Source organism: Leptosomus discolor, chromosome 22, assembly GCF_034619465.1.
Source record: "Leptosomus discolor isolate bLepDis1 chromosome 22, bLepDis1.hap2, whole genome shotgun sequence".
NCBI classification, from domain to species: Eukaryota; Metazoa; Chordata; class Aves; order Leptosomiformes; family Leptosomidae; genus Leptosomus; species Leptosomus discolor.
Window position 1 is genome coordinate 245,573 of NC_141412.1, and position 22,868 is coordinate 268,440.

Sequence of the window (22,868 nt, forward strand, 5' to 3'; positions counted from 1 at the left end):
AACTAACGCTATGGATTAATGATATTAGTTTACATTGTAGTAAGAAATACGCAAAACCTCACGTAGGCTAAGAAACAACAGCTGCAGGCCTTGCCAAGAAGGTCAAAGCTAAAGCTGCAGCTAATTGTGAAATTGTCCAGAACAGAACAGGGAGGCAGGGAGGCAGGTACAGGGACTGAAAGTGCACATTCTTGACGTGTCCTCTTGTCTTATGTGATGAAACCAGAGAAACTAAGGAATGTTAAGGTGAAGACCCACACCTCCTCCCCATCCTAATTTGTATATCAGAGATCTTGATCAGTAAGATAACCAATGATTATATTAGTATAGGAATATTAATGAAGTCAGTTAATAAGGTGGACCAATCATTGTAAATGTCAAAATTCATAGCGGGCATAACATGCATGCTTACGTTAAACTATGTTAAAGACCAGGACTCTGCAGAGAAAGGAAATAAAATGCTGAATTTTTTTTTTTGTAACTTTAAAGCACGTCAGGTGGAGCTATTTCCCCGTGCTTCCCAGCGCTGCAATAAAGAAGTGCCGGCTTATCTGCAACTGCGTAGAGAAGTTTGTCGTGATTGCGACCTTTCGTCAACATTGCGGGGCCCGGCTTCTGCCCCGAGCACCGCCCCGCCCCGCCCCGCCCCTGCCCGGGCTAGGCCTCTGCCCCGAGCCCCGCCCCTCGCCTTGCGGGGCTCCGCCTCGGCCCCGAGCGCCGCCCCGCCCCTTGCGGGGCTCCGCCTCGGCCCCGAGCCCCGCCCCGCCCCTTGCGGGGCTCCGCCTCGGCCCCGAGCCCCGCCCCGCCCCTTGCGGGGCTCCGCCTCGGCCCCGAGCCCCGCCCCGCCCCTTGCGGGGCTCCGCCTCGGCCCCGAGCCCCGCCCCGCCCCTTGCGGGGCTCCGCCTCGGCCCCGAGCCCCGCCCCGCCCCTTGCGGGGCTCCGCCTCGGCCCCGAGCCCCGCCCCGCCCCTTGCGGGGCTCCGCCTCGGCCCCGAGCCCCGCCCCGCCCCTTGCGGGGCTCCGCCTCGGCCCCGAGCCCCGCCCCGCCCCTTGCGGAACTCCGCCTCGGCCCCGAGCCCCGCCCCGCCCCTTGCGGAACTCCGCCTCTGCCCCGAGCGCCGCCCCGCCCCTTGCGGAACTCCGCCTCTGCCCCGAGCGCCGCCCCGCCCCTTCCGGGGCTCCGCTCCTGCTCCGAGCTCCGCCCCGCCACTCACTGGCCGCCCCTCCAGGCTCCGCCCCCCCCGCCGCTCCCCCGACACACAGCTCCGGCACCGGCAGCTCTTTGGCAGCGTTTTACCTTTCAGCACTTTGATACGTTTCAAATAAATTTCGTTTTTAAAAAGTCAACATAAAAAAGAAGACAGTTCCTCCCGCGGCGGAGCAGGCGATGCTCAGCGCCGCCCGGCGCGGGGCACGGCCCGCGTGGCCGATGACAAGGGGCACAGCAGGGGGCGCAGCAGGGACCGCAGCCACCGGGAGATCCTCTGCGTTCGTGTCGCTCCGGAGCCCGTCACGCCGGTGGATGTGGGGTGCGCAGCACCCCTGCCCCCCCCTCAGTTCATGAACTGGGTGTACCCCTCCGCCCCGGTGACGATGACGTCCATCCAGATGCGCATGGCCTCGGCCGAGGGTGCCACCATGAAGTAGAGGCGGTCGTGGGTCTTGACACAGAAGGTGAGCGCAGGGTTGGGGCTCTGTGGAGGAGGAGGAAGAGGACAGGGTCAGCACTCTCCCGCCGCGGTGTGCCCCCCCTTTCACCCCCCCTCCCCCCAATGCCCAGCATGGAGGTGCTGCTGTCGGCACTCAGAGGAGCGGGTGGCATTAGGGGCCAGGGACCGCTCCAGGCACATCCCTGGCACGAGCTGCCCCGCTGCCTCCTGCCTGCACGACAGAGGGCAACGCGGGAGTGGCAATGTCGGAGGGTCCGGGAGGACACCGGGGCAGCAGCGGTGCCCAGCTCTCACCTTTGCAGCGCTGCGGAGGTGGTCGTAGTAAACCTCTTCGATGGCCTGGAAGTAGATGACGCCCTTCAGCTTCGTCTCATGTTTATCTGCCCGAGAGAGGGAACCAGTGTTGACCACGGTGCTGTGGGCAACGGCACGGGGAGGGGGAGATGGCACGGGGAGCACAGGGACTCACCCACATAGTAGGAGAGGGTGCGCTTCATGCGGTCGAAGACGAACCAGCGCTTCTTCCAAGACTTGATCTTGCCGCCCATCTTCACCAGGTAGCCCTTGCACATCTTCTCCGTTAGGATGACGTGGTAGCAAGTGTCCACGCTGTGGCCCGAGGACTCGATGTGCAGCCGCAGGTTGAAATCCTCCTTGCGGATGGGGAGGTACCGTGTCAGGGGACGAGCCTGGAAAAGCAACGCAGCCCTGCAAACTGTGCCCGTGGTGACGAGAGCCACGTGTCCCCCCGCCACAGGAACCCTGGGGCAGCAGTGTGGAGACGGGTCTGCCTCGCCGTCCGGCCTGGGAGAGGGGACCCCGCATCGGAGAGTGGCAGCCTGCCCCGCACCTGTGAGAAGTGCTTCTCCCGCAGCTTGACCTCCTTCTCCACCAGCTTCTGCCGCCGCGCAGTCTCGTCCTGCAGCCGGCGTTCCAGCTGCTCCCGGCGCCGGCGCTCGTCCTCCAGCGCCTGCCGGCGCAGCTCCATCTCCCGCTCCTGCTGGCACAGAGAAGCGCTCAGTCTTGGGGATCAGGGATCCACTCCCCAGCCGGGCACGGCGCCAGCGCCCCCCGCTCACCCGGCACTCCATCAGCCGTGACTTCTCCGCGTGCGCCTCCTTCAGCATCTTCTCCATCTCTTCGATCTTCCCTGCCTCCATCCCGCTGGCACTGCAAGACAGCCACAGCTGCTGTCCCAGCGGGAAGGACCCAGAGCCCGGGGCACAGCCAGCAGAGCACCCTCTCCCTCCGGCCACGGGAGCTGGCCCCGGGGTTACCTGGAGATGTTGTCGGGCGAGCAGGCAGAGTTGTTGCTGGTGGAGATGCTGGTCTCCATGCTGTCCGAGCTCTCCAGGCTGAGGGTGTCGTACGCATGGTCCAGCTCCTCAGCCCGGGGCCCGACGCCGTGGGGACGGTGGTGGTGGAGGATGGAGTGATGCACAAGCGGCGGGAAGGTGGTGGGGAAGGGGGGCTGCCCGTGCAGGGCTTCCCACTGGGACTGAGCCTCGGCAGCCGCTTTCTGCTTCAGCTCCGCCAGCCGCCGCTTCTGCTCCTCGATCACCTGCTGACCTGCGCCACGGGAAGAAGGTGACGACTGAGCACGCCACGCTCAGAGCCATGCCACAGCGGGCTAGGGCACAGCGTGGCCAGGAGAAGATGCTGTAGGTGCTGCTGGAGCCGGGGAGGGATGGTGGGTGCAGAGGTGGGAGCCGCTGCCACGACTCCCGGGTGAGCACAGCAGGCAGCATCTGTGCGGGCAGGAGGAGGGGGCCTGGGCAGCCAAGGGGGGCACATGTGCCAGGCTGGCAGGAGCAGGCCGGGCAAAGCATTAGTGTGTTAGGGATGCACAGGGTTGTCCCTAAGCAGAGGCTGAGAGGCACCCGGGGTCCTGGGCTGGGCGTGCCCCTCCTATGCATGGCAGAAGGTGCCAGCAAACAGCCATGCTGCTGCCTCCGGGCTGCTCTAGGCAGTCCAAGCCGCCCCATGTCTCTACCTGGTAGATCGCCCGGCTGCAAGGGCTCTGCTGGGAGCGGCTCGGCTGGAGACATGCCGTCGGGCGGGAAAGAGGGGGAAAAGCGAGAGACCGTGAGAGAGGGACTGCGTCCCACCAGAGCACCGCTGCTGCCACCCGTGGCTGGGCTCCCTTCTCCATCTCCCGAGCGACAGCGGGGGAAGCGCCTCCCAAAGTCCCGCCGCCCTGCGGAGCTGGAGCTTACCCTTCTGCTGCAGGGCCAGCTGGCGCTTGGTCTCGATGTCCTGCAGCGTGGCCGCCAGGTTGCGGGGCAGGCTGCCCGCCGGGCTGGGGGGACCCTGCGCAGGACGGCAGGCAGTCAGCTGTGGGGACGGGGGCTGGCACTGGGCGCACAAGAGCCAGGGACAGGGTGCCCGGGGCCACGTGGCACCCAGCTGTCCCCAGCAAGCCGTACCTTGGGCGAGGGGCTGCGCCCCAGCACGGAGAGGTTGAGCTGCGAGGACGAGGGGGTCCCGCTCTTCATCCGAGGGGTGAGGGCACCAGCGTCGCCCTCCGTTTTGGCACGGTAGACCTGGGCACAGAGGCACAGAGGTGAGAGGGGGCACGGGGGACTGCAAAAGTCCCCCCCTGGACAGATGGCTCAGCTGCCGGCAGGGCCGAGCATCCCCTCCCCAGATCTCGCCTCTGTGTCGGTGACATCTTGGCAGCGGCGCAGGCAAGAGGCGGCAGCTGCTGCCTGCCACAAGTCCGCTCTGCCCCTGCCTGCTGTGGCAGCCGGGTGCCTGGCATAGCCCAGGGTGCAGAGCCGGTGGGAACGTCCCCGTGCTGCCCCGCTCCCACCGCAGCCAGCAGCCCAAATGCCCGAGCCCCGGCGTCAGGGAGCCGGGATTACCTGGAGAGGCTTGTGAGAGGAGTGAGCTTTAGCTGGAAGCGGAGGAGGGGAAGAAGGAGGAGAGACAGAGGAGGAGGAGGTCTCAAAGCCAGCCATGACCTCCTGGTACCACTTCTCTAAATCAAGGGCCGGGAGCCACACGGGGCCCCCCGGCAGCTGCTGCTCCATCTGGAGAGAGACGCCTCATGAGAAAGGAGGGAGGGCAAGACAGTGAGAGGGACAGACGCACAGAGACAGAGAAGTCAGAGCATCCCCGCCTGCACCTGCACCGTCCAGCCCAGCCCTATTGACCTGCAGACCCCCCAGGGACCCCAGGCACTCCCTGGCCGAGTCCCAGCAGCTCTAGCACCCTCATGCTGCTCACGGGGATGGCGAGAGCCAACACAAGCACCAGGAGGGCACAGAGAGCCCCTGCGCCGCACCACGGGACAGGCAGGGCTCAGGTGAGTGGCAGGGCACCCGGCAGGCAGGGCAACAAGTGGTGTGTGGGCCGGTGAGAGCCTGAGCTACTGCTCAGCCTGGTCCGCAGGTCACCCCTTCCCAGGCATCCCCATCACCTCCCGGGGAGAGCACGGGGTGGAGGGAGGGAAACAGGACACGAACCTCTGCAGAGACGGAGGGAGAAGTGAGAGACGGGAGAGGAGGAGGAGGAGGAGGAGCAGCACAGCCTGAGGATGAAGGAGCCGGAGGGGCGCAGCTCAGCGGGGAAGCAGCAGGGGCACAGAGACCGCCCAGGATGCCCGAGAGCTGCTCAACGGTCACGTACTGGGCAGAAAGAAGCAGATTAAACCAGGAGAAGAGGCTTCGAGCAAGGGCAAGCAGGCACAAGGGGATGAGCAGGCGGCTCCAGCCCCCAAAAGAGGGTGCCGCATCCCCAGGAGGAAAAGCAGCTGGTGCCGAGCACGGGGTCAGGTCCCTGCCTGCTCTGCGTCCTCCCTGCCCGGGACCGGCAGCCGGGACCAGGTCCAACAGACAAAGGGCCACCCTCCTGCCCCGCTGGGCACTCGCTCCGCTCCCCAGCCCCGCTGCCACCGCCCCAGAGGGCAAAGCCCGTGCAGGGCCATCGAGAAGCGGTCCCCGGCAAGGAGACCGGGTGGCTCCAGCCTCTGCTGCCTGCTCAGCTGCAGCCGGACAAGTCCCCCAGCCCAAGAAAGAGGTGGGCTCCAAGCACCAGGGCACACGGGGCGGCTGCACGGTCTGCAGCATCCTCCCTGCCCGGGATGCGGCAGGCAACCCGAGGGAGGAAACCCGAGCATGCTCTGGAGCGGGTACCTCGTCGGCTGCGGGAGGTACAGCAAGCAAGAAAGAGCGCTGAGCAGCAGCAGGGGCAGCAGCAGAAGCTTTAGCGTCCGGGCTGGGGCCGTGCGCATTGCTGCAGAACCTGAAAACGTCAGACAGCCTCATGTACTCCTAGAAATCCACGGCGGAGGAGAAGGAGGAGAGTTAGACCCATGCGCTGGCATCACGGTGCTGACTGCAAAGCAGGAGCGAGCCTCCCCGCACACGCGCGCCCCGCCGCCACCTGCCCAGCCCTTCCCTGCCCAGCTGCCCTCCCTGCACAGCACCGCACAAGAGGAGCAGGGTGCCCGAGCTGGGCCGGGCGTCCCGGCACGCCGCCTCGCTCCTGCCTTAGGCGCAGCTTTGCTGGGTGCAGGCTGGGGACGGAGGGCTGCAACCTGCCCTGCTGAGGCCCCAGGCACCTTTAGCTGTTCCCGTCACCCAAATCTCAGGGTCCCCTCCAGGGTCCCTGGCCACAAGCCCTCCCTGGTGCGACAGCACTGGATAAGGCACCTCGAGCTGCTCCGAGCCAGCTTAAAACCCACTTCCTCACCCTTTCTGAACGAAACATGCTAAAGCTGGGGACGTGCTCTTTTTTTTTGGGGAAGCCAGGCTAGCAGGACCCTAAAGGGCGCTGTCAGGGGGCGCCCAGCCAGCGGCAAGCAAAGGGGAAGCGCAGGGATGCCTGTGCCACACAGCACTGTGCCCGGTTTAAAACCGAGGGCGACAGCAGGAGCTGGGATGCCCAGCAGGCTCAGGAGAGCACCTGAAATTAGGGGTCTGAGCGCAGCCGCCAGAGCGCTGAACAAGAAACGCCCCGGCCGTGCCATCTCGGCGCGCTGTGGCGGGGATGCCCTGCTGTTAGTCCGCGCGAAGGGTCTGGCGGTGGCTCGGCCACGGAGCGGGCAAGCGAGCAAGCACATGCAGTTAGTCCCGTTACCTCTTGTGCCTTGGGGTAGGAGCGGGCGGCAGGAGAAGCTAAGGAGGCAGCTGCTGCTGGCAGGGGGCTCAGGGGCTTAGTTCCCTCCAACAGCTCATAAGGCTCTGAGATATGGAGGGTCTCCTGTTGGAGGGTAAAGATCACGTAGGCAAGGTGGGCACAGGCAGCAAGGTGGCAGCTGCAGAAGCCCCACTGCAGGCGGGCGCAAGGAGACTCTGCCATCCCGCCCCTCTCCCTAGCAGCAGGTCGGGCAGCACCGTGGTCCCCAAGGGCATCACGGCTCCGGCTCCTTGTTCAGAACCAGAAGCAGGGTAACCCACTCCCACCTAAAAGCCTTCGAACATGAACTGGAAGGAGTCCCCCGTGCGGGCACCAAGACAGCCCCAGGCTTGCTCTCTGGGCAGGACGGGACCCCAGGCGGTGCCTGCCCTGGGTGCTCCACAGCCACGTTGAGCCTCTCCCTCGTGGGCACTCACAGCTCGAGCTGAGCCGCCTGCTAAAAGCCTGGACTGCTCCGGGGCTCCTGCAGCACCCGAGCAGCCTGGCAGGGGAGACGCTGCTGCTCCCAAGCCCGGCTCTGTTGTGTTCTCCCCCCTCCCTCCCAACCTGCCCATGGTCCCTGCAGCCCACGGAGAGGCTCTGCGTGGCCGGGAGCACCTGGCTCCGTCCAGACGCACAGGAGCTGCTGCAGAGCAGAGTTTGCAATACAGCAGGCTCGTCCCTGCTGGCGACAGCAGCTCGGGGTGGCAGGAGAGCAGCCCTAGGGATCGTACCCCCCCTCTCCTTGCTTACCTCTCTGAGAGCTGAGGACATTTTAGGGAAGCTCCTGCCGCCTGTGACGAGCTGGTATTGCCTCTCCAGAGACACAAGCTTCTCCTTCTCCTGAGCGTGGGGCGACAGCAAGAGCAGAGGCAGCTGATGGTTACTGGCCCCCCATGGCTGGTCCCCCCCCAAGCTCACCCCAACTGCCAGCACCCTGGCAAGAGCCAGTGCGATGCTGTCCCCTGCCTTGGGCACACCCAGGGTTGGGCAGTGCCTGCCAAGCCCCAGACGTCCCAGCTGCTGCCTTACCTTCTGCAGGAGCTGCAGGACGCCGTTCCTCTCCCTGGCCAGGCGCTCGGCCTCCTGGGCGCTCTGCAGCCGGATCTGGGCAGCCTGGGCGTCCAGCGCAGCCACCCGCTCCTGCGGAGCAGGGGATGAGCTGGCCGCTGGCGAACCGCGGGGCTCAGCCAGACCGACCTGCGGGGCGCAGCCTGACCATGCCAGACCCACTGCCCTCCTCTGCCCCTACCTTCCTGCGGGCGATGCTGCGGTGGCACTCGGCCCGGCTCTGCAGGAGGTGCTGGCCCCGCGCCTCCCGCTCCTCCTCGAGGCGGCTCTCCCGCTCCAGCTGCTGGAACTCCAGGTCCTCAAACAGCTTGGCCTCCGTCTCCAGCGCCTCCGCCTCCTTCGGGGACACAAGGGCACGGCGGATCACTCCCTCTGGGTGGGCATCTCTGCATCCCACTGGCTGCTCTCCCGCAGAGAAACCTCCTGCATGCCCCCACGTCCTGCTGGCGCAGGCCAGGAACAGGGACCTGGGGCAAAGCCTGTCCCCAGTGCCTTGTGCAGGGACACAGGCAGCTTTGCCCCCGGCCAGCGACGTGGGAGCCACCGTCAACCTCAGCTCGGCTGGAGAAGGCGGTGGAGGCACCGGGCACTGGCCGGGTCAGAGCTGTTGGCCCCGTGGGACGAGGGGCTCGCCCTGGCCGGGGGCTTCACCCAGCCCTTGGAGACCAGCAGCCCCCGTTGAACCACATCCAGGCCGCTGCTGGGCCCTGCCGGGTGGCAAAATGCCACACACTGGCGTGATCACCAACACGTGGCCCCGCATCACCGAGCCGACGGGCAGCACAGCACCCACGGGCGAGCCTGGCACCGGACAAACACCTGTGCGCCCTCCCAGCCTTCAAGCACCGACGGCACGTGGCAGCGCTCTGCTCACGGTCTGCCGGTGCCACCTCGGCAGCAACTGCACCGCGCTCCCCGCGGGGATGTGCTTCACCCTGCTCCCGGAGCCAGGCAGCCATTGTTCTCGTGGCATGGCGCGGCACCGCCAGCGTGGCGGCTACCGAGGGCTCCCACGCACCAGGGCTGCCCCGCCACCACCCCTGCCCGCCTCATGCCAGGAGCCACGTCCAGCACGGGCGTGCCTGCCCCAAGCAGGCTGCGGCGAGGTGGGTTTATCAGCACGGTGGGGGGAAAGGTTGGCCGCTACCGCAAAATATTAGATAACGAGAAAAAACGCTGCGGACCGACGGTAATGTAAACTGACGGCGCCGTGTAAATAAAAGCTCTCAGGAAACAGCTGGAAGCAGACAGACGAGGACGCGGCGGTCCCCAAGGCTCCCCAGCCTGCCCTCCTTGACGGGGCAGGGTCCGTGCTCGCGTCCTGCCCGGTCCAGAGGAGCACGGCGGCTCCGCGGCGGCGGGGGCAGCCCCGCGCTCTGCCAAGCCGGCACCGCGCCCCGGGCCCGGGCGAGCGGCAAGCTTACCAGGACGGCGGTGCCCGGCGCCAGCCGCCTCCAGCCCAGGTGCGACGCTCCCAGTGCGGCCCCGGCTGGCGGGGAAGAGCTGGCCTAAGCTGGAGCGGAGGGAGGTGGGCCATGGTCCGGGAGGGGTGGGGGGAGACACTGACCCTTCGCATCTGCTCCCGCAACTGCTCCCGCATTGACTCGGGGCACTTATCAAGGTGGCTCTTCGACTCATGGTAAAGCGCCCGGAGTTGCTCTAGCTCCTTCCTTTCAGCATCAACCTTTGCCCTTTCCTGAATCAGGGGAGAATGAGACAAAACAAAACAAAAAAAAAAAGAAAAGAAAAAGGAAGAGAGAGAGAGAGAGAGAGAGAGAGAGAGAGAGAGAAAACACACTTCTCAAATCCGCGCCATGCAGAAGCTGCAGAGTTAGAGAGGGGCTCAGCTGCTCAGCGGGAAAAAGAGGGGGCTCGTGAGGAGGAGCATCATGGCTTCTACGGAGGGGTCTAGAGAGCAACAGCCATAGGGACCCGGGCTGGGCGGTGTTAGAGGGGTTACGGCCGGCCCTTGACTTCAGGCTTGCATTTCCGTGCCGAGAGCCCACTTAGGGGCAGCAAAAAGATCGGTGCCGAGAGCACGGATAACATCATCCCAGTCCTGCAAGTGGCTGCATCACGCACACCTTCTGAACCACCGCTAACTAGCTTTGTTTTAACTGATGCTCACCACCCGGGGCGCTGCCAACTAGGCACAGCAGGTCCTGTACGCAGGCTGAGGGACCACAGAGCACCCGCATCCATCGGAAGGAGAGGGCTGCTCACAGGACAGCAGTGGAAATGGGAGACTGAGGTCCAACCCCGCTGCCGGAGATGTTCAGGCTATGCCGAGGCGCTCCTGGCCCTGGGAGGACGGGGGAAGCGTCCCCAACCCTCCCTCCTGCAGCCACAGAACAGTACAACCGAGGCCAGCAACATGGGGCTGGCATCACGGGTCACCTCCCACGGGTCCAGCAGCACCGTACAGGGGCTCAGCATTGGGATACGCCACTGCAAGAGACCCTGCTCCACGCTGCGGCAGCGCGGAGACACGGGGCATCCACAGAAAGGGATAACAGGGGGACACGCTGAGGCGGGAGACAGGGCTGGCAGAGACAGGCGCCCCGAGACAAGGGGCTGCAGGGTGCCCAGGGGACTCCCAGGCATGCAGAGGTGTCAGAGGTGACGGCAGATTTCAGAGCAGGCACCGTTAGCGCAATTAGTGCAGGCTGGTTAGGAAAGCGGGTGGTTAGGTCAGCAGAGAGGTCAGGAGGGGGATTTCCCTGTGCTCCTCTCCTGGCTCTGCACGAGGCTGCCCCTGGCTAGAGAAGACACCCACAAAGCGCTGGAAGACCAAAACCAGACCAAGACCCCCAGATGACGCGGGGGCACCACCAGCAGGCGCCGATGGCAGCCCTGCCCGTACATAGGCTACCGAACAGCCCAGGCACCTCCAGCCATGGGGCCGGCCAGGCCCCCAGGGACGCTGGTGCTGCATCACGGCGGCACAGGCCCTCTGGTGGGACCCGGGCAGAGGCTGCGCACAGATGCCAGCTTCGGGCAGCGGAGAGCCAGGTCCTGGCGGTTCTCCTGCCGTGGAGCAGCTCACCCAGGGCCATGCCACGCTGCCCATAAGGCTGCGGGATGGCTGGCAACCAGCAGCCAGGACGAGCGTGCCATGCACGCAGCGGCATGGGTGCCATCAGGCACGGCTGGCAGACCCCAGCAGCGATTGCACCAAAGACGACTCCAGGGGAAGGGGGCCGGGACCCCCTTTTCAGCCACCAAGCCAAGTGAAACACCCACAGTGATTTCCCGGCCACCTCCAGCGAGCTGAACACTACAGTGGTGGCCGCCATCATGGATGAAGGTGCCCCAATGGGCAACAGAGCAGGGCCGCTTGCCGGAAGACACAGCCCCCCAGCAAGGCCAGGGAACGGGAAGTGCCGAGGTCCCCAACCCGGGTTGGTGCTGGCCGCTGCAGGCAGCGGCCGTCCGGGAAAGCCTCAGGCCACAGAGCCTCCCTGCAAGACCCTGCCAGCGTGACAGACAGTGGCCAAAACGCACCCCAAGCATCAGCCCTGCCCTCCTCCTCTGGCAGGTCTGTTGGACTGGTCCCAGGCAGACAGATGGACAGACAGACCCCCAACCCCCGGCGACGCAAACCTCGAGGGGGTGCTCCTTGACGCCTCCGTGGAGCCCAGCGACAGCAGAGCGTGTCCGCAGGGGAACACGGCGGCACCAGCTGTGAGCACCGGGGAGGGCACGGCACAGCCGGCGGTGGCGAGGTGCCCTGCCTCGGGGCTCACCTTGTCCCGCTCCTTCCGAATGCTGGCGTCCAGGCTGGAGAGCTTCTCCTGCAACTGCTGCACCACCTCCTGCTCCTGCCGCAGCCGCGCCGCCTCCGACTCCCGCTCACCCTGCAGCAGCGCCCGCTCCATCTCCGCCTGGACGGGCAGGGCTGTGTCAAGATGGCTCACGCCCACAGGTTCGGGCACTGGCTGGCGAGAGCAGCCACCAGCAGGCAACGGCGACGGGGCTCCCCATCCCCTCACCTCTCGTGACGTCTCCTGCAGCTGCTGCTCCAGCTCCTTGACGCGGCCCTTCAGCTGGTCCAGGCGGCCGAGCACGCTGGCCCGCTCCTCCTCCAGCCGCTGCGCCTCCTTGGCCCGGGGACCCACCAGCTCCTCGTGCTGCAGAGAGGGCAGGTCGGCACGGCACGGCACGGCACAGGGCAGCACGGAGTGGCATGCCACGGCACGGCCATCCCCATACCTCTTGGTGGGTGCTCTCAGTGCTGCTGCACTCCTCCTTCAGGTTCTCCTCGTCCGACCTCTCCAGGCTCTCCCTCTGTCGCAGCTCCTCAGCAGCACGGCCCAGAGCCACGGCACCCCTGGGCACCCGCCGGCCAGCATCCGCGCCACCAGCCAGGAGCCGGTGCACATCACCCGGCTCGGTGCCGTCCGTCTTGGTGTACTCGGCACAGAGATTCAGGATGGTCTCCAGGCGCTGCCGCTCCTGCGGGGAAGAACGGTCAGCGTGGCGCCCATCTCGGCACGTGCCACCGCCAGGGCCTGCAGGACCCTGTGCCGACGGCAGGCGCCGGGACGCGGGCTCGCTCCTCGCCCACCCGCACACTGGGACAGGCTGGGGACGTTGCAAAGCCCAATGAAGCCCACCCTGACCCCACGCCAGAGCCAGGCGCACGATGCGCCGGGAGCTGGAGACAGACTAATTACAGGCGGCGGTGCTGGCTGCCGAGCACCTCCGCTATTTCCAGGCGGTGACTCAGGCCGCCTGTGAGTCAGGGCTGAGCAAACAGGGCTCCGGCGGCACAGCCCCCGGCACCGGCAGACGCATGGGGCAAACCCCACCCAGGCAGCTGCTGGCTCTATAAAAACTCCATCTACCCTAAATATAGACGCAATGCCCACAAAGCCACAGCGCTGTCGCCGGCAGAGGCGGCCCTGGCGGGGCTGGACGAGACGTGGATGCGTTTGCAAAGCCGGGGGCACCACAATTTCAGCCGGCAGCCCCGACGACCCTGAGGGTTTCCCCGGGCTGCTGCAAGCTGGGGGCTTTGTGCCCCCGAAAGAGAGCTGCCGTGCACCGACAGCCGCTCCTGGCCGTAATCCCCCTGGATAAGCCGGCAGCCTGGCAGCTGCAGCAAATCCCCAAGAGGCAAGGGCCAGGTTTTAAAGCAGCAAAAGCCAAAAGGTGTTTGCAAAGAGGGTGTCCCACGCTCGAACACGGCCCCATGCTCCCCCCCCCCCCTCCCCAGGCCCCGGGGCTCACCAGGCGCTCCATCTCCTGCTCTCGCACCCGCTCCTGCCGCTGCCGCCGGTGGTACTCCAGCAGCTCGTCCTCGTTGTCGCTGATCTCGGTGATGCTGTTCTTGCGCTCCCGCGGCCCCGCCAGCGGCCGCGGGTCCCCCAAGGTCTTCCTGGGGGCGCGGGGGCTCTGCCGGGGCGAGGGCACAGCCGGGGAGCCCAGCCCATACGCTGGGCTTGGACAGGTGCCGAAGCTGGGGCGGCGTGGAGGGGTCTCCGCCAGCAGCGGGGGCGAGGGGTTCCCGGGACCCCTTGGCTCCTCCAGGCCCTTGCGCCTGGCGCGGGGGCTGCCGGGCACCTCCCTGACCAGTCGGGGCTGTGGGGAGGGGGTGTCGGGGGCCGCCCGGGGGCTGGCGGCCCGGCGCGACAAGGAGGGGCTCAGCGGGGGCAGCTCCCGCATGCTCTCCACGTTCCTGCGGGCCGCCCGCGGGCTCTCGGGGGGCTGCAGCCGGGCCTCGAGGACCACCCTGCCAGTGGGCTGCCGGCTGGGAGCCAGGGGGTCCCGTGGCTCCCGGAAGGGGCTGGGGGGCCGCTCCTGCAGGGCCGCCCGTGGCCGCGGCGCCGCCCTGGGGTTCAGCTGGGGGCTGCCCGCCCGGTGGTCCCCAAGCCTCTCAGCCGGCCAAGGCTCACCGGGACCCCCACCAGGCGGGGGGGGCGGGCGCTGGGGGGGTGGCTGCACGGCGTGGTTGTAGCTGGAGGAGCGGAGCGGGACGAGAGGGGGCACGGCCGGACCCTGCTCCTGGCTGCTGGGCGAGGGGCTGGTGTAGCTGCCGCTGCTGGCCGGGGAGGAGAGGGGCGAGAAGTTCTCGTAGCTGGAGCCCCCCGAGGCGGCGCCGGGGCTGGGCGGGGGGGACAGGAGGCAGTGCCCACCCCCGTTCACCACGGGGGAGAGGGGAGACCGGCCGCGGGCAGGTGGCTTCTTGCCGCTGGGGGACGCCGGCTCCTCCAGCACCAGCGAGTCCATGATGTCCTGCAGGTCCTTCTCGATGGAGCTGACAAGGGAGCTGTGGCTGGGACACCCATGCTCCGATGCCTGGTGGCCACCATTCACCACGGCCTCGGGCTCTGCGGGGAGACACGGGAGCAGGCGTCAGCGTGGTGGGACCCCGCCATGGCCCCTGCCTGCCTGCCTCCCAGGGCGCAGCCCGGCATCACCCATCCCCACAGCCTTGTGGAGCCAGTGCCAGGTTGCAGCTCCTCTCCCCCCGACCCCGAGCTGCCTGCACCCTACTGCCACCTTTTCCCACCATTTCTTGCACCGGGCTGGGGAGGAGGCCAGCATCCCGCTGGCCCCATCACTAGGGAGACAGAAACCCGATAACGCAGCCCAGCCGCCCGCTCCGACATCCCTGCGCTGCCGCAGCTCCCGGCCCCGCTCCCCAGGGAGCAGCTGTCCGTGCCAGCCGCCGGCGCCCACCGCTCGCCCCCTGGCACGCTCTGGCACCCCAGCAAGGGGGCAGAGATGCAACGGACAAAAGCTGCTGAGCGCAGACCCACGGCGCGTCCAAACCCACCGCCATGTTGCCCACAGCCTCCCTGCGCCCCCGGCTGGGGTGCCCCCTGCTCGAGCTGCCCCGTCCTCCCGGCACAGCACCAATGTGCCTGTCACTCAGGGGATGAGCTAATAGCGGCAGGCGCGGAGCCCGGCCAGGACAGCGTGCCACCCAGGCTGCGTCACGCCCTGGCACCCAGCGGCTCCCCTGCGGCGGCAGGCAGCGCCTCCACACCCAGAGAGATGTGCCGCAGCCCTGCCCTGCAATCCCACTCGGTCCCGCGGGGCAAAGAGAGGGACCGTATGGGGCCCACGCGGGATGCTCCACGGTCGTGGCACCTCCCCGCGTCCCTCCTCCCGTCCCACAGCTGCGGGGTGTGCTGCCTTCCCGGCACACACACACGTGGCATGGGGAGGCTGCCAAGCTCCTCTCCCCGTGCCAGGGCGTGCTGGTCGGGGCAGGGAGAAAGAGTACCAGCCCAGGGATCGCTGCTGGGGATCTGGACATCCCCGGGAACCGGGTGCGGCACCGGATCTCGGCGCAGGCGCTCGTCCCGTCAGCCCCGCAGACAGGCAGACACAGCAAGATAAGCGGCTGGCGAGATGGAGGATTGCAGCCGGGGAAACGGCCTTCACAGCCTTCGCCTGGACGCCCTGGCACGTAAACACGGGCTCCAAGGCAGCCGGGGGGGGCCCTGCGCACCCCACATCCCTGGCGCAGGCTGACGGGCGATGGCTCTGCCACGGCCAGGCTGGGCAGAGGCAAGTGCCGTGCCTCGCTGCCCTCGCAATAACCCTCTTCCGAGGCAATATTAATCATTAACGAACACCAGCGCAGCTGCCGTGCCGAGTCAACGGCCGGCACATCCGTGGCCGGGCACGAGCGCAGCTCCTGAGCGCCGCAGCCCGGGCATGACCGGGCCAGGAGAGCATCGTGTGCCGGGAGGGCCGGTGGCGCAGCTCAGGGAGTGCCCCAGCATCCCCCCCGCCCCGCCTGGGATGAGGAGGGGGCCACTTACTTGCTGGCAGCCCGTAGAGAGCCGCCGGGCTCCTGCCCCCCGCCGGGATCATGCTCTTCATCCACTTGGCCTCGGCAGGGTGGTTGAAGCGGAGGAAGGTGGCCTGTCCCAGGCAGATGGTGCACCCTGGGGAGGGAGGGGAGAGGGCTCAGCCGCCGCCTGGCCGGACGCACCCGAGCGGTGCCGGGGAGCGGTGAGGCGGGAGCCGGCACGGGCGGGCGGGCGCTGCCCGTCCCTAAGCGGCGTCCCCGGGAGGGGAGCGAGCTCCCGCCATCGGCAGAGGCTTCGGGGGAGGCTGAAATCCAGGTCACTCCCCGGCAGCTGCAGGCGGCGCGTCGCAGGCGCAGGCACAGCTGGGGTCCCCGCCGGGGGCCGCGCTGCCGCGGGGGAGCTGGCGGCGCTCCCGGGCCTGCGCGGCTGCCAGCGGCGGACAAGACCGCTCCTGTCCCCGGCCCCGAAAGCACCTCTTCGCGGCCCGGAGCGGCAGCCCTCCGGGGGAAGGCGGCTGGGGAAGGGGAGCGGGGCCGCGGGCTGCCCGCCGCTGCGCCGGCGGGGCCGGGGAGCCGCGTGCCGGCGGCGGGGCGCGGCGGGGCGGCTTCGTGCTGCCGCCACACCCCGCTTTGAAGCGCCTGCCAGCGCCCCGGGAGAGGCTCGCTCTGCACCGGCAGCCGCCACCGAAAATCCCTCGCCGGAGGCGACGCGTTTGCGGAGCAGCCCAGGCCGGCGGCAGGGCGAGCGGGAGGGCGTACGGATTCACCGCCGCCGCGGAGGCCCGGCTTCCTCGCCCGAGCGCCGGGGCGGGCAGGAGTCCCGCTCCCCGGCAGGAGCTGCCGCAGCACCCCGGCTCGGCGAGAGCATCCCGCCCGGCCCGGCACCGGCTGCTCCGCCGCGGGGCAGCCCCGACCTGCGCCCTCCCCGGCTGCCGGCACCGGGGAGCCGCGCGTCGCCCCGGTAAAGCGGGGCACCCCCACCCCACGCCCCGAGCGCCGGCCTCGCAGCGGCCCCCGCCTGCACCCCCAGCCTCCTGCTGGGGGGGACAGCACCCCCCGCGCTCCGCCGCGTCCCTTCCCCGGCCGCCACGTGGCTCCCATTGTCCCCCGAGGGGACGCCCGCGGCGGCGCCCACGCCGGTGGGTCCCGTGTCCCCCCCGCTTCCCCGCCGGGGAAGGCACAGCGGGGTAGCAGCGCGGCCGCCCGGGGAGACGGGGGACACAAAGGGGCTTTGCAGCCCGCGGAGGTACGCGCAGCGCTTCCCCCCCCCGCCCCTCCCCGCCGCCGCGGACACGCGTGGCCCCCCTGCGCCGCGCCGCACTCACCACCGCCGCCGCCACCGCCCGGGCAGCGCCGCGCACCGCCCCCGGGGAGGGGCGGCAGGAGGGAGGGAGGGCGGGGACGTCGGGGGCCGGGCCTCACCCTGCCCCGCCGCCCGGGCGGAGGGTCCTCCCCAGGACCCGGGGAAAGCGTGCGGGGAGAGGGGACGGCGTGGGGAGGGACCCCCCGCTCCCCCGGGAGCGGACGCGGCGGGGGACAGGGGGCTCCAGGCCCCTTCGGCCGCGCAAGCACCCCGGCGGGTCCCCGGCAGCCGTGCCCCGGGATGCCCGAGCCATTGTCCTCCTTCGCCTCCCCTTCCCAAACCCGGCCCAGCACCTCTGCTGCTGGCTGTGGAACGGGGGCGACGGCGGGGCCCAAACCCTGCCCGGCACCGCCCGCCCACAGTCGCTTTCTGCCTCCCGCGCTCAAAACCGGCTCTCGAAGCCGGTTCCCAAACGGTGCCGGCACCCGGCGTGTCCCCACGCCAGGGCAAAGGGGCCGGAGCCGCTGCAGGATGGAGCCGCAAACGCCCCGACGGCACAACGCCACCCACGAACGCCATCGGGTCCTGCTCCGGAGGGGACCAGGCCATCCCTACCTTGGGTGAGGCGGGTGGGCCGCCGGAGCGGCACGCCATCAATGGCGCAGGCATTGCCGCAGGGGTGCAGCGTGAGCGTCCCCCGCACGTTCTCGATGTAGCAGTGCTGGGGCGCCAGGCCGGGGCCCTGCAGGACGATGTCCCTCGCGGCCGTGCCGATGGTGGTCCTCCCTGCCGGTGGAGAGAGCAGCTCAGCATCCCTGCCACCGGCATGCCCGCGGGCACCCCCTGGCAGCCGGCACTCACCTTCCTCCAGGGGCAGGAGCGTGATGGCGGTGCTGAGCCGGCCGCTGCCCAGGCTCACCAAGTGCGGCTTCTCTGTCTGCACCTTCAGCCCCTTGCCCGTGTCGATCAGGTCCAGGGGGCTGTTCTGCAGGAGGAGAGGGAGGGATGCTCACAGCTCGCACCGCTACAGCCCGCTCACCTGCGCCAGATGCCCAGGCTGCTCCGAAACGGCCGTGCGTGCAGGCAGGGAGCGATGCCCAGGCACAGCCGCCGGCGGGCAGGGCCATCCAGCAGCAGGACGCAGGAGCTGAGGGCTCCGTCCTGGGGAGCAGAGGTGAGCTGCTGCGGGAGCAGATCCCCGGGGCTGCATCTAAGAGGATCTGAGCTGCCGGCCACTCAGCTCAATTGGCTTTGCCACCGATCCTGTAATAGGATTGGGGCAAGGAGAGGCTGGAGGGCAGTGCCAGCGGCCCCTGGCAGGGCTGGCTACGGAGGACAAGGGCTCCCGGCCAGAGGTCCTGCAGCCCCATGTGCTCACCTGGATGACAGTCTGCACTCTGCGGGTCGGGCTGGCGGGGGTCCTGCAGGATGACTCCATGGTGCCCGCTCGGAGACGCCAGGCACTCCCAGGGACAGGCTGCTGCCAGAAGAAACAGAGGACGCCAGTACAGGTGACCACGCTGGGCACAGCTCTGCTGTATTCCTCCCGCGCATCCCTGCGGGCTGCCTGCACCTCCGGCAGCCAGAGCCCAAGCCTCACAAACCCTAACCCCACCCCAAACCAGCATTTGCCACCAAGGGCGTTCCCCACCTGAGCTCCCATCTCCAGCCCCACAGCAGCTGCCCGAAGCCGGCGAGCATCCCCGCCTGGCAAGGCACGTGCCTCTGCCCGCCCAGGGAAACCCACGCGCCGAGCATCAGGCCGGGACACGGTGCCAGGAGGAGCCGGCACGCTGGCTCGGCTTTGGGGAGGCAGCATGGGAAAGTTGCCCCCAAACGCCGAGAGAGATGGGCAGCCGGACACCGATGGCCGCCGGTGGACAAGGACACATGAGCACAGCACCCAGCCGGCCCCAGCAACACCTGCCTGCCTGTGCATGGCCCGTGGCACGCCCCAGCACACCCACACGTGCCACGAGTGCCCATCCCTGGCACCCAGGCGCACACCTTTGCTCCCATGCAGCCTGGCAGCGGTGGCAGCAGCAGCACTTCGGGGTGCACAAGCCCATCGGAGCACGGCTTGTCCCTGCCTGCGCCCACGCTGGGCTGGCAGGGCTGTGCCCGCGGGAGCAGCCGCCTGCTGCCGTTCTCTGCGTGGGGGGGAGGAACGGTTTCCGTCACCCGGTGCTCACGCCACCGTCACTGCCCGGGATGCTCCGGGGTTACTAAATTTACCGTCTGCTGCTCCCCACGTCCCTGTCCCTCCCTTCCGCCCAGGCCTGGCCAAGCGCAGCTTAACCCTTCCTGGGCTGGCTGGGGCAGCCAAACTGGGGAGTGGACCCATACCCGTTAGGGACCCCAGTCCCGGTGCAGCCAGGGGCACCGGGAGGACCCCCAGGCTCGACTCCCTGCAGCATTGCCCACGGTCCCACCAGCCCCAGCGTCCTGCGGGGCGATAAACCCCCCCCTCACCCCGGCTCGGCCAGCAGCAGCGGGCTCGGCTGCGGGGGCGAGCGAGCGGGTGGCTATTACACACTGCGGAAAAAATGAAACGCTGGAAAACACCAGGCGTGGGATCCAGGGCTGGGACGGAACCCAGGCGGCTCCGTGCGACACCAGGGTCGGCTGCCCCACAGCGGGGGCTCCACGGGGACCGCGTCCACCCCACGCAAGATGGCAACAGCTCAGCCGGGTCAGGGGGAAGCCGGGATGCAGCACCCCGGGAGCAGCTCCCCGGTGCCCACCAGCTGCCAAGGAGGCACCCCCACTTTCCCTTACCTGCTGCCTGGTCCTGGCCTGGGCGCCGAGCGGCGCCTTCCGTGGCAGGGTGCCCATGCCCCCCGGGTGCAGGAGGGTTGTGTTTCCCAGCATCCGGAGCCCCCGAAGCCTGCCCTGAGCCCCTGTCCCTCGCCCGCACCCAGGCCCCACCACAATGTCCGGGAAGGAGGAAAAGCCAGGAGGGGCCAGGCTGCTGCATAGGAAAGGAGCGGGGACAGGGTGGGATCCTGTGCCGGCGTTAACCCCTTCCCAGCACAGCTGTGCTGGTGGGCCCGGGTGAGCATCGTGGGGGGCCCCCGGCCCTGCTGCATGGGGGTTTGCCCCCACTCCTGCCCATCTCCTGCTGCCCAAACTCACTCCACCCTGCAACTCCGCAGGCAGCCCTGCCTGCCCGTGAGCTGGAGGGGGACCCTGGCATCCGGCTGCTCGCCGATGCCCACCCTGCCAGCTGACGGCCCCCGGCCCCCCAGCATCGCCGCCCGTCAGAGCCCCTCACCTGGCTTCTCACCGCGCAGGAAGCGCCTGCCGTCCCCCCCAGCCCGTCCCTCGGGGGTCCAGCCCCTCTCCAGCCAGCTCCGCCGTAGGAATGCGGGGCGGGAGCGTGGCCGCCCCGTCCGGCGCCCCGCCGCTGGGGCGGACAAGGCGGCCTTTCTTCTCCCGCCGCCGCCTGCAGAACGCGACGCTTGTTCCCGCCGTGGGAAGCGGCGAAGGCAGCAAATGCCAAGGGGTCGGGCTCGGTTACCGCCAAACAGCCCACGGCCCCCGTGCCCCTCGCGCGCAGGGCTGCCTGCTCGGCCCCGGCCTCCCGGAGGACAAAAGCCCCTTTCTTCTCCCGGCGCAGGCAGAGGCCTCACCTGGGAGGACGCCCAGCCCCGCCAACGCAGGGCCCCTGCCGACGCCGGGCGGGCTGCACACCGACACGCCGCCCCACCGCCACCACGCTCCTGGGGAGCCCCTGCACCCCACTGCCCGCAGGCTGTGACCTGCCTGCCTGTCCGCCCCACGCCCACGCGGGCATGGGTGCTCGGGGGCTCCGCTCCTGCCCAACCGACCGCTGCCCCCCAAGACCCAACCCAGGCGCGGCACGACCTGCCTTGTGCCCCATCGGCGTGGCCGGGTGCCAGCAGCCGGCAGGCAGACCCTGGAGCCACACCGTGTGCGGGGGCACAACCCGGGCATGGTCAGCCAGCCCACGGTCGCAAAGGGCTGTGCCAATGCACCGGAGCGTGGCCTGGCGCGCCCTGCCACACGCCCCTTGTGGTGCCAACCGTACCTGGGATGCAGTGTGCAAGGGGCAGGCACGCGGCATCCCACGGCACGGGTGAGTCACGTGCGGAAGCCAGAGCGACCGAGCTAGCAGGAGCGCACCACGCAGCATCGCAGCCTCTGGCCAACTTGGCTGCCTGCTCGCTCCCCATCTGCTAACATGCTTAGGGCGCGCTTACCCCTTCCCACACCCTCCGCCCCAGTAAACAACCGGCCCTTCCGCCGGCAGCTGGGAAGGGGGAGCCTGTCTCCAGCACCAAGCCGGAGGGGTGCGAGGAGCCAGCTCCCAGCCGCTGCCTCCGTGCCTGGGGCTTCCCCACGCGGAGGAGAGGAGACCCAGGCAGCCCCATCCCACCCGGGCGAGGGGCGGCAGGGGCCGCATCGCGGTTGCTGGGACGACGCAACGCTCCTGGCAATAACATTACCGTAAATCAGCTGCCAGACAGCTCCGGCGGGAGCTGAGGAATCCCGGCCGCACCCGCTGATCTCAGCGCTCCCGGGAAGCGCTCCCGCACGGCCGCGGCACAGCTGCGCTGCGGCTGAGGCCACCGCGCTGCCGGCATCGCGCCTTGGGCTCTGTGCAGGCGGGGGGACGCCCGCCGCGTGCTTGAGCCCGGCAAGGCATGCAGCCCAGCTTTCCTGCACCCGGCGCTCCCTGAAACGAGCCAGCTCCGAGGGCCGGTGACACCGTTACACAGTCCCGATCGCTGCTGGAGCTCAAGCACCAAGCCCAGCGCCAGCACATGCCTCTGGTCACTGCAGCATGGACAGGGAAACCACCACCGCTGAGCATCAGGACCCCTCGTAAGGTTGCACGACCGAGAGCTACTCCTCAAAGCCCTCTTGTAGCAAACAATGGCTTCTCACCTGCAGGCCCGACGCTGGGCTCGGCTCTGCGGGGAGCATCTGTGGCTCCTGCTAATGACAGCTCAGCGACTGTAGCACTGGATGGGTTTGGTGGGTCTTGGATCCGGTGCCCAGCGTGAGCCCATCACCCAGCCCTGCGTTCACTGGGAGAGGGGTGGGGGCAAGCCTCACCTCTCCAAAACGGGCATCGCTCCCTCCTTCCTGGTGTCTGGCTGTCGGCAAGCACCGCCACGCCACGCAAACCCGCGGCTCCATCACCCTGCACGGCGCCCTGCCCGCTGCAGCCCCACGCGTGCCAACACACGGCAAACCCAAACACATGAATTGCTGCGGAAAAAGCACCGGGGCAGCGCTGCCCTGCCCCTGCCCCATCTCCGTGCTGCCTGCAGCACTCGGCCGGGGGATCTGCCCCGCTGCAGCCCCTGAGCAGTGCCCGGGGCTCGCAGGACGGCTGGAGGGCTGGGAGAGCGGGCGGCCCCTTGGTGCAGCAGCTGGATACCTTCTGGGGCTGCCAAATTCCTCGGGCTTTTTCTGGCAGCGACCGAAGAGGCTGCGGCGAGAGCGTGTCAGGAAGCCGGAGTAAACAAGGTCCTGCCACGGAGTGGGGTCCGGCCGGGCCAGCGCCGTTCCCAGGCTCCCTGGGAGGCGTCGGGGACACAGGGGCAGCCTTGGGCCAAGTAAGCGCCGTCTCCCCCCTGCAACCGCCCACGAGCCGCAGGAGGATTTGGGGACGGAGACTTTCATCCGGGCCTCGTCTGCCCTCCCGCGTGGGGCCGCCCGCTCCCGGGGCTCCCGCACTCGCTCAGCCCGCCACCGACGGGGACCCCCGGCCCCGGGCCACCCTCGCCGCCCCAACGCGCCCCGTGAGGGCCGCTATCACGGCTGAAGGGGGGGGGGGGGGTGTCCTGCTCTGCCGCCCCTTCCCCACGCGAAGCACCCCCGGCCCCGCGAGCCTCCCGGGGCGCCCGCGGGGGTCCCACCGCCCGGCCCCCCCCAGCCCCGGGAGGGACGAGCCGCCTCCGACC

General features: G+C 68.7%; 1 protein-coding gene across 3 annotated transcripts; it reads right to left on the reverse strand.

The window, feature by feature from the left end:
* Nucleotides 1-1,552: 1,552 nt before the first annotated feature.
* Nucleotides 1,553-19,803, reverse strand: PHLDB1 (pleckstrin homology like domain family B member 1). 3 transcript variants are annotated; one of them, XM_086476871.1, is made up of 26 exons: nt 19,711-19,803; nt 18,311-18,412; nt 17,794-17,917; nt 17,548-17,718; nt 15,640-15,765; nt 13,094-14,193; nt 12,074-12,316; nt 11,854-11,991; nt 11,608-11,745; nt 9,429-9,557; nt 8,043-8,198; nt 7,823-7,933; nt 7,544-7,633; nt 6,752-6,874; nt 5,806-5,943; nt 5,137-5,298; nt 4,534-4,701; nt 4,096-4,212; nt 3,886-3,979; nt 3,663-3,707; nt 2,947-3,238; nt 2,749-2,839; nt 2,520-2,666; nt 2,139-2,358; nt 1,964-2,049; nt 1,553-1,693 (listed from the first exon to the last, which is right to left on the reverse strand). In XM_086476871.1, exons 1-26 carry the CDS (start codon nt 19,801-19,803, stop codon nt 1,553-1,555), a joined length of 4,545 nt encoding a protein of 1,514 aa, XP_086332997.1. The 3 variants fall into 3 exon arrangements, with proteins under 3 accessions (XP_086332997.1, XP_086332999.1, XP_086332998.1); XM_086476873.1 differs by lacking the exon at nt 19,711-19,803 and having other exon boundaries at nt 3,886-4,003; nt 18,311-18,379; XM_086476872.1 differs by lacking the exons at nt 4,534-4,701; nt 5,137-5,298; nt 5,806-5,943 and having other exon boundaries at nt 3,886-4,003; nt 18,311-18,409.
* Nucleotides 19,804-22,868: the final 3,065 nt, after the last annotated feature.